Source organism: Musa acuminata, chromosome BXJ3-3 (assembly GCF_036884655.1).
Source record: "Musa acuminata AAA Group cultivar baxijiao chromosome BXJ3-3, Cavendish_Baxijiao_AAA, whole genome shotgun sequence".
Taxonomy (NCBI): Eukaryota; Viridiplantae; Streptophyta; class Magnoliopsida; order Zingiberales; family Musaceae; genus Musa; species Musa acuminata.
This window is the reverse complement of record NC_088351.1, coordinates 8,717,567-8,728,521: the sequence shown is the minus strand read 5'-3', so window position 1 is coordinate 8,728,521 and position 10,955 is coordinate 8,717,567. Positions and strand designations below refer to the sequence as shown.

General features: G+C 35.7%; 1 protein-coding gene across 5 annotated transcripts; it reads right to left on the bottom strand.

Annotated features, from left to right (window-relative positions):
• Window positions 1–315: 315 nt before the first annotated feature.
• On the bottom strand, window positions 316–4,680 carry LOC135633561 (enoyl-[acyl-carrier-protein] reductase [NADH] 1, chloroplastic-like). 5 transcript variants are annotated; one of them, XM_065143159.1, is made up of 9 exons: window positions 4,507–4,680; window positions 4,123–4,416; window positions 2,503–2,612; window positions 2,370–2,425; window positions 2,082–2,193; window positions 1,325–1,395; window positions 1,170–1,227; window positions 746–844; window positions 316–653 (listed from the first exon to the last, which is right to left on the bottom strand). In XM_065143159.1, exons 2-5 carry the CDS (start codon window positions 4,391–4,393, stop codon window positions 2,190–2,192), a joined length of 441 nt encoding a protein of 146 aa, XP_064999231.1. In that variant the 5' UTR covers window positions 4,394–4,416; window positions 4,507–4,680; the 3' UTR covers window positions 316–653; window positions 746–844; window positions 1,170–1,227; window positions 1,325–1,395; window positions 2,082–2,189. The 5 variants fall into 5 exon arrangements, with proteins under 5 accessions (XP_064999231.1, XP_064999230.1, XP_064999229.1 ...); XM_065143158.1 differs by having other exon boundaries at window positions 1,325–1,376; XM_065143157.1 differs by having other exon boundaries at window positions 1,325–2,193.
• Window positions 4,681–10,955: the final 6,275 nt, after the last annotated feature.

The window sequence follows — 10,955 nt, the reverse complement described above, 5'->3', positions numbered from 1 at the left end:
TCATTTCCAAGAAAAAAATAAGTAGTCCATAAATCGTATTTGAATATAAAAATTTTAAAATTTAAAAGGTAAATAATAAGTGATCTAACAAATTCTTTACATGTCAGGTGATTGAGAATGAATGACTTGCTCCAGAATCGTCTCGTGTCTTCTTCTCGGGAGAGTGCTACTAGTGCCTTCCTATCATGGCACGAATCACCAACTCATGTTTTACCCGGAAATGGAGGTGAGTTCCGAGGGACCCAACAGATGGGTCCCACACTGTGGAGAGGATCTATTAGAAGACATTGTCTATCCTAAATACGACACTTCATATGAACATCCAAAGTAAAAAAAGCTACATGATGCTAAATATTCTAATCCAACAATCAGGGCTTTTTGATGACTCTTAAATGATTCCAAGTCCTATTTACCTGAACAAGACAATCATCCCGCTCTCTCTTCAATGACGATGATGATGCCGCGGTCGTTAAAGAAAAAAAAAGAACATGGAGAGAGCCTTCTGCTTGTCTCGCCCCCTACTATTACGCAGAGTGTTGGGCTGTTGATTGCAAGTCCCATCGTATTCAACACGTTGTCCACGTACACGACTGAACCGGTCACCGATGAGGCCAGAGGAAAGACGAAGAATGCTGCTGTGTTGCTGACTTCATCTGTAAAATGTAATTTGGATTGATACATGAAACACAACTCTTCGGCTTGATCAAAAGAAGATAGGGACGAACTAATAAGTGTTGAACATGACCTGCAAGCAATTCTTTCTGCAGTGGCGCGTTGGAGTAGGAATAATCTATCATCTTCTCGATGAATCCAATGGCTTTTGCTGCTCTACTTCCCAGTGGCCCTGAGCACATGTTTGACCAAGTCGATCAGCAAGGAAATACTTGCATATACATACTTTTATAGTGAATGATTGCGACTGAACTGATCTAGTAAAACATGATTGATAAACAAAGATAATAATGAACCACATCATGCCTAGTACAAAATCATGAGGGAAAAAAAGAACAAAATCATGAGGGAGAAAAGGAAAAAAATCAGTGAGATTTCTAACTGAAATAGCTAAAATCTTTCAGGAAAAGAATTAGATTAGAATGATTAGTCTTGTTTGTAACACCAAGGAGAGGCTCACAATTTTTAACCTAACTATGATTTATGAAAAGACATACCTGCAGATATTGTATTTACTCTGATTTGGCCTTTTCTTCCAGCTTCAGACACCAGCACCTACAGCCAGAAACAAATGTGATAAAAAGTTAATGCAAACAAAAGCAGTAAATGCATTAACGAAAAATCTAGATACTTCATGGAAAGTAAGGTTTACTCGGTTATCACTCTCTAAGGCTGCTTATGCTGAACTCATTCCACCTCCATATCTGCAAGTTGATACAGCAACTAAATACACAAGTGTAAGCATTATATTAGCTGATTTTGACAAAGAAGTTAAAAACACATTATACCCTGTGATGGTTCTTTCACAAGCAATGTATGTTAGAGACACTGAAGCACCGACTGCCATATTGAGACACTTTAAACTTAAGCAGACCAAATTGCCAAACAGAAGTGACAAAAGACAAAGATGTCAAGATTCACCAGCAGAAAAGAAAAATAAATGGCAGAAGCATGAAATCCGGGCAACTTTTGAAAGGAATCTAAAGAGTGTGTTGGTTTACTTTGGGCAATTATAATGTATTATATGGGGCCAAAACAAACTTGTTTAGTTGAAAATGTTTGATTCGGTTACTTTCGATTTTGAATTGTATTTTCTTTAGCTAAAAAAATTTCAGATGATTCCAATCCTTCTTCCTCTACACCCAATCCTCTCTCATATTCACCTGTATCTGCTTATAGAATGCTCCTTTATTATTATGCTGCTTTCACTATGATAATAAAGATAAAATTATCATATAGGGCTTCTACTGCAACATTCTTGGCTTGCAAGGTAAGCTCATTCCTGGATTGGAAGGCTTAGCCAAGAGTTGTCTAATAACAAAAAGGAACACATACTGTCAGACTTCTCTTGAAACACATGCAATATAATATGACATGTTCAAGTGTTTATTTAAGGAAATGAAATAAACCTGGATTCATTATCAGAAGGAAGTACTGGAGTAAGGAAATGAAAGAATAACTAGATGCCGAGATTGCAGCAAGATATCCTCTTCTTCATGTCTCTAGAAGCAGCTTGGTTACCTGTTTACAGAAATTATTATTTTCACACTATATGTATGTATGTATGTATGTATACTTGGCATTCATCGACATAATCACTCCATCAAGTTACAAGTCATGGAGAACCTATACTTGGCCTAATAGAAGAACCAAATAAAAACAGTCATGAATGCGTATGATTCTAATAAAATACATACCGACATGAGTTGTCAAACTTGCCACGCCTTAAGCTTGTCTCAAAAATGTTTAGGTCCTGCAGATGATACATAAGGAAACTCAATTGATTACCCAATATAACAGTAATATCGGTTGGCATGCAAAATCACATACAGGAACCCATGTTCCGACAAGAATTTCTGCCCCAGCAGCAGCAAGAGCTTTTGCAATTGCCCATCCATAGCCATTGTCATCAGCCCCTCCAGCAATAAATGCCCGTTTTCCTGAAAAAACAAATAAGTATGCTGATGAAGCTTACTGAGGAAATAAGTATGATCGTAAAGCTTATCAGGGATGAAGTGGCATGTCATGTATTAGAATTGGAGATACGTCATCTTGAAACAGTTAATTTACATGAATATGAAATCATAATGCCATATCATCAGTTCAAAAATAAAGCAGCAATTGTGTTTCATAAAGTGGTTTTCTGAACATGCATTGTCAACAAATAAACATCCAGCATATAATTGTCATTAAAAAAAGAGAGGAAAACCACTTGGGTGAGTCTGGAAATAACAGTTACCGAGAATCATGAGCAAGATAATCAGTGATGGATTCATGCAAGAATGTGACTCAGATGGATTAAATTGTGTGGACCATACCATGACTTGACTTCAACAAAGTGAATCATATAGACAAGAACAATGTATGCTTAAGTTAGTCATCCAGATTTTCATCCTGGGACATATATAACCTTCACTTGAAAGATGCACATTAATATTGATTGTCATACCTTGAAGCTGTAAATGTTGTTAAACTCTAGGACAGTTGAAATTAAGGTGTGCAAGTGGTCTTCACTTGCCATTTTGTAAGGAAGTTAATAACACCAGATATTGCTTATGGTGCACATCAAGACATTCTTTTAGCTTATTAAACCTTAACCCAAAACAAGATTATAAGTTTCAGTTGCCGTATCTGCTATAAGACATAATCAATCCTGCATGAATCTTAAAATATTATAAACAAAAAAGGGGTAATGAAATGCATTTCACCAATTATGCCATCAAAATCATTTCATCTATTTTTAGCCGTTGAAATATTCTCCTAGGCACAAATAATTCAAAATGCACGGAAATTGCTAGCAGTACCACCACTCACTAAACTTGTAAGGGCACCAGAAATCATCTGATAGCTGGTAATTCCAAAGATATGGGATTAAGGAATAAGGCAATAAAATGTGGCAAGTTACATTTGGGTCAAGATTTCTAGGTGCTACAAAAGGTAACCCGGAAAAGCTTTAAGCATTAATATTTAGTACAATACCATGTTGGTGCAGAAAGGTGAAGATATGAATAAACAGTTTCTACTAAAGGAAGAAGACAGAAATGACAAAGTTCACTTAATCCCACAATAATTAAAGTAAAAATCTACAAAATTTCAGACAGACACATAAGACGCATACAACAAATCTGATACCAACCTGAAACCCTTGTCTAGCAGAACCAAAGCATTTCTAACCTAACACGGACTCTGAATGAAACTCCTTTCTTACTTCATTTTAGCAATGAGAGAATCAACCTCTGCCCCTTTCGTTCCTAACATGACACAGAAAGGTTCATCCCTATAACAAAAGAGATGTGGGAAAATATCAAGAAAACCCCACTTCTAAGTCAATTGAAAAGATTTTTCACAAAATAGGAAATTGTTACAATATAGATAACATAAATTGTTGTAGACACGCAAAATATGCACCAAAGATACAGGGATAATTTCTCAAGTCAAGCAATGCAACACCTCTGAGATCAATAGGCAACCCATATGCTGTGCCTTCCTCACTTTCCCCAGTCATTGCCCTGGGAACAATTCTGTGATACTTTGAAGAGGAGGATGGGTATCTCTCAGGAAGACCTTGAAGAGAGATGTTTGACAATTTTGTTAATCCTTGACTGGCTACTTTCAGGTTGAACTTGGAAGCTGTTGCTCTTGACACGAACGTTCTCTGGGGAGAAGAAATGCAAGGCCATGCTGCCACCACTTGCAAACCAGCAACTGGTGATGCTCCCATTATTCTTCAGATACCAAATAAGCCTGCATGATCCATGATGGAAGACAACGGCTTAGATCAAACTACGACGGCAAGGATGCCAAAAAGGAGGATGAGAAAGAAGGAAGCGCCACCTTCGCTTTAAAACATCGCATTCACCTCAAGTTGCAGCAGCAGCGGAGAGATTTAGGTGGAGGGAGCAGCAGCAGAGAGGAGGCGCGGCAACCCTGTTCGCGTTGTTGAGCTGCCAATGCTAGCGATAGGTTTGGTTAGGGTTTGCGCCGAGATCTGGCGGAGCTCAACCCTCCTCTAAGTTGGATCTCATGCGCTCGGCACCATCTTAGGTAAAATTATATATTACATAATATTCAAAATATGTTTTAAGCTTTTGTCCGTCTTTTTCAAAAATATTTTTACAAAAAGTGTTCTTTTTTTTTATTTTGAGCTTTCCATCGAAACCAATTAAATGGAACCAATCAAACTGATTTGATATTAAATCGAACCAATTATAATATTTTTAAATAAACGTATAATATTTTTCATCCAATCAGATCAATTATAATGTTTTTGAATATGATCATAATATTTTTTACTCTATTAAAAATATTAAATCCTATTCATTAATTTTACAGCATATATTAAGGTTTCATAAATATTTTTTAAATTTTAAAATAAATTTGAAAATAAAATTTAATATATATATATATTCAAAATAAAGGACGATTCTAATTTTTCTATGTAGCCTTAAATTTAAGCCTATGACTTGTGAAAAACTTATAACATTTATATTATATATTAAAAATAATTATAATAAAAAATTACGAGAGGTCTTGACATATTTCAAAATAAACTATAATAAAATTAGGTCTCGATATTTTAAAAAACCTTATAATCATTTATTATGAAGGAATGATAATAAGAATCAATGATGTATTATCCAGTTACAATATTTTTTTTATTTTAATGATAAAAACACTATAAACGAAGAGAAAAATAAACTATAACTCCACTCAAAAAATATTACAATACTAAATCAGTTGTCAAGGAGAAGTTCATATGGTTGTGATTGAGGAAATGGACCACAAAGTAGCACTGATTTTTTTATAATCAAAATTGAATTTCATTAAGGTATCTATGTTTCGAGATTAAAAATTAAAAAAAAAAGAAATATAGTATAAAGTATTTTCTTGATATATAATTTTTATTTTTAGTAAATAGTTTTTGTTTTAGGTAAGGATTCATATAGGATATCAGATAAGAGCTAAAATTAGAAGTAAGGATCAAGATTGTGTTCCGTTGTGAGAATGTAATGATTTCTGATGTTAACGTAAGTTAGTGACTACATCAAAACCTTAAATAATAATAATAATAATAATAATAATAAATAATAAACCTACCAAAAGCTGTTATGGCAATATATATATATAGGTGGTATTTTTGTTAAAATATCTGATTGATTAATATATTATTATATAAAGGATAAGTCTTACATTCAAATTCACGGATTAGAGTTATTTATGATAGTAAATTTTTTATTAAAAAAAACAGGTGGCAGTAAAATGCTGTACAAATCTAAAAGATACAGTGGTCAACTTTGTTCATCCTCTTTGACCTATACTTTGCCCTCCAATTATGCCTTTCTTTCACATACCCTTTTGATTCCCTAGGGATTGGCATTTATGTCTGTCCCGACTGCTGTAGAACCTACCTCACATAAAGATCTTATAGTGAGCCAAGTGAGAAGCATGAAATGATTTTTTTTTTGTACCATAAAAATAAGGTTGTTATTGATGAGTTCACATTGTTGATTGATGATACAATGAACCCTGTTGAATAATATGTACCAACTCGAGATTAAAAAAATAAATTAGCTGTTAAAAAATCACTGGTTTTTGTATTCCTGTTCTTCTTGCCAGAGAGAGAGAGAGAGAGAGCAGTAAAAACTTTTGCCTCACTGATATGGAATGAAGTGCCAATACTAATGACTTGACTTAAATCAATCAACTAATACCTGTTGAATAATATGTACCAACTTGAGATAAAAAAGTAAATTAGCTGTTTAAAAATCACTGATTTTTGTATTCCTATTCTTCTTACTACTCAGAGAGAGAGAGAGAGAGAGAGAGAGAGCAGTAAAAACTTGTTACCTCACTAATGTGGAATGAAGTGCCAACACAATAGTTAGCACTAATGACTTGACTTAAATCAATCAACTAATACCTGTTGAACAATATGTACCAACTTGAGATAAAAAAAAGTAAATTAGCTGTTAAAAAATCACTGGTTTTTGTATTCCTGTTCTTCTTGCTACTCAGAGAGAGAGAGAGAGAGAGAGAGAACAGTAAAAACTTGTTACCTCACTAATATGGAATGAAGTGCCAATACAATAGTTAGCACTAATGACTTTGACATAAATCAATCAACTAATGCCTGTTGAATAATATGTACTAACTTGAGATTAAAAAAAGTAAATTAGCTGTTAAAAAATCACTGGTTTTTGTATTCCTGTTCTTCTTGCTACTCACAGGGGGAGAGAGAGAGCAGTAAAAACTTGTTACCTCATTAATATGGAATGAAGTGCCAATACAATAGTTAGCACTAATGACTTGACTTAAATCAATCAACTAATACCTCCATCAACATGCGCACTTGCATGAACAGCTGTAGAAGTTTCATTTATTTTTATCAGCACATACATGTTGCTAGTGACAACTAAGATAACTGTTACAGAGGAAACTTTGAGTCTTCTCATAATGCCAACTAGTTCATCAGATCTCAGCTTCATATTGATTCAAAATGGAGTAAGCAATTTATTATCTAAACCAACATTTACGTGTTTGATCTCATCGATAGTATCTATCCTCGACGTAGTTCTTATTTGTCGTTATCGGCTTGAGTGCGAAGGTTCGCGAAGAATTATCCATTTTGCATGAGTTTGCATGAGGATCTCTCAAAGTATAGCACGAGCACAAGAGCTCGTAAAGAATTATTTGTTTTGATGAGCCGTCATAATTTTTTTCTTTCAAGATGAATCTCAGAACCACATTGGTACTTTAAATTATTAATTCTTCTACTCATCAATCCATACACTTATTTTTGGGGATGTTTAGTTACAACACAAATCTCTTCAAACCTTGAAAGCGAGGCATGAAGAGGACATATGACACAGTAAAAACCGCCACTTACATTTGAGAAGAAGAAGATGAACAGTTCCAATGACGAAAACCTAAAAGTCTATGGCAATCGACAACTAAATTGGTGATTTGAATTCAACTCTAGAAAAGGAAGGGAACAGCACAACAGAAGCTTTTGATCTACAGCTCGGATAGCCACAAGATGACCACTGATGATCATCATGCGTTTTATTATCAACCAGCCTTAATCCGAACCAGTCAGAACATCGTTAATAAAGTTGATGTAGTTGAATTGCTCACTCGTACCCGTTTCCTTTACATGCATCCCATTCTTAGCCAAGTCGACGTAGGGATTCTTCATGGACGAGACTCCAGCCGCCATGGCCTTCATCTTCTTGGAGGCAGGCGGGAGTTTGGCGTTGAACCTGACCTTCTTGAACGGTTGGGCTTTTCTGGCTGTCAAGGGTTTCTCCCTTCTCTTGGTCTTGCTGTGAGAACTCATGTGGCCTCCGAAGGCTTGCGCGCTGGGGAACTCCAGGTTGCATATGTTGCATTTGTAGACGCGAGCCACGTCGGGGCCAGGCCGGACGTGTCCCGCTAAATACGACTCGATGGCCTCCCAGTTCGGATCCAGTGGATCGCCGGTGGGATTCAGGTAAGCTAGATAGGGGTGGGAGAGAGCTTGCAGTGTGTGATGCTCCAACTGAGGAGCCCGACACCCCCACCCGACGAAGTCCGGGGGAGGAACGAGCTGATCCTCCGGTGGACAACCGCCAAAAGCATGGTTGGCCCCGCGATCGGACGTTGGAATGCCAAAACCAGCTTGGTCGAGGAAGGCGGGCCCAGTGTTTGCCATGAGAGCAGGATGGACCGCATCGAGAAGGAGAGAGGCCTCGAATGGTGTGGCGGAGGCGTTTGGCTGATCCATCATACTTTTGGGGTGGAGCTGCGAGGAAGAAACCGGTGGCTGGTTCATATAGAGGTTGATGTCTCCGTCCTCGAAGGGTGGCGCAGAGAAGGCGGCGGATTCAGCGAGTGCAGGAGTGGTGGCTTTGGCAGCAGCACTCCTGTTGAATGAACTGCACTGGTCTTCTTCTCGATCATTGAGGGATTTCTCCGATGAGAAAGACGTATCATTGGAGCAGCTTTGGTGCAGGAGAAGCTCGAGTTCGTCAGCGAAATCCTCCATACCTATGCCTAGTGAAGAGAAGAGAAGAGAGGAGGGTGTCATATTTGGCGAGGACATGGGTATATTTATATATAGAGAGGGGGAGAGAGAGAGAGAGAGAGAGAGAGAGACAGTGATAGTTAAATAAATGGTCTGAATACAACAACACTAAGATTCCTACTGGCAGGATTGATTAATTGGACAAAGTTTGGTTCTTTCACCCATGTCTATTCACAATTATGAAGATATTAGATTCATGCATGGTATATTACATTATATTCTAGGACTAGTATTTGATATCCATGATTACAAATATATTATATTCATGGTATATTACATTATATACTACCACTAGGATTTGATATCTTACATCTGGTATTTATTATTGGTGGCAAAAGCATTATAGCTTCATGAACATTACTGTATCCATAACTTACATAGGACATAGATCTCTCTTGGGATTTTTCGATTTGATTAATATATTATTGCATAAATGATAGGTTTCATTTTTCGATCCACATGTGTTATTTAATATAATAATTATTTTTTTTGTGAAATAGACAAGAAAACTATTCCAACTTTAACTATACTTTAGTACCAATCGAAAGTAGACAAGGAATTTGTTTGCATTTTTTAGACTCATTATCTATAATATACTTGGATAAAGGAGAGTCTTCAGAATATGTAGAGAGAGAGAGAGAGAGAGAGAGAGAGAGAGAGGATAAATGTTTTCTCCTTCTGTAAGAGCCTAATGTCTTGGATTCTATTGACAGATGTATGTTCATCCCCCTTTAAATGAGCCATCTTCTTAGGCAGATTGTGCAATTTCTTGATTGGTAAGCTTTAATTTTCACATATCTGATGTAACCACGAATAAAAGGAGTCTGATAAATACAACTTCATGTTCATATCCTTAATGCATAACAATATTACATATTTGAGTTAATATCCTTTGGGAAGATTAATCTGCACCTCCTGAATGAGGAACAGTACTTGATCGGACATCGACCCAATCAAATCTTGAACCATTGATTGAGATTGAACTGATGGATCCATCGACCGGAGTGCAGATTTGATTTATAACTATTAAGATTTAAATGCCCTTTAAATGAATTTAAAACTCAAATCTTTTAATGCTCTGATACTTCACCCGATCGATTGAAGGACCGGTTCTCAGTTTGTCCGATCGGACTGACCGATTCAATTCGGGTTTTATAACGCTATGTTTTCGGCGTTAAATATTGGACCTAATTTGTTGGTTTTTTCCTTCAAAAATCAGTGGTATAAATACTGGATCGAGAACATGCGATATCCAATACCACCTCTTTAAGCTTAGAAAGATAGAATGCAAAGGATATCCGAAAGAAATGATTCACATGTGATTCCACGAGAAGCCAGTCAAAATCAATCGAAGCCACGGTCTTCATCACAAGCCTTCTCTCCGGTGCATGTACAAAATAATAATAATAAGAAGTTTCGAGATGCGTGCACGCGAAAAAGAGTACGGAGTTTCAACCCAAACCCCACATAAGTGGACTTGGGAAATCAATTAATGCTGCCATCCTTTACGTAAAGAGGTTGTTTATATTAACGTCAGTGCTCTCAAATAGATTTTTGTATATATATATTAAAATAAATTAAATAATTTGATGAAATAAGATACTAATCAATTTATATGTTATTATTGATTATATATATATATATAGTAGAATAATGAGTTTTTAAGGATATTGATGTAAATTAATATATCACATATATAAAGGGATAAATAAGAATATGATCGATTTTTAAAAAAGAATCTCTAAGGAGGTGCCCCCATTTTCAATGTTCATATTTGGGTTTTTTTTCTAATATATTAAATACTTTTTGTCGTTGCTTATCATCTCTATCTCGTTACGAAGCCTCGTCACCTTCATATGATTACCTTCGTTTTATCATCTTTTTTTCTCGTATCTTCATATTCAGTCATACAGAAGCAATGAGATGAAGATAGCAATGATAACAAATATTTAGTATATTAAAAAAAAATATGAGTACAAAAAAATTAAAAGTTGGGAGTAAAAGTCCATTTTTTTAAATTAATCATCCTAAAAACATTATTGAGTTATATATATATATATATATATATATATATATATATATAAATATATATATATATATATATAATATTACCGTTTTACTTCTTTAATAGACGGATGAGATGAGAGAGTCGGAGATATGGAGGGTGGAGATGCGAGATCGATACCAATTCAGAAACCTCTGTTGCAATGCTTCTAACAGC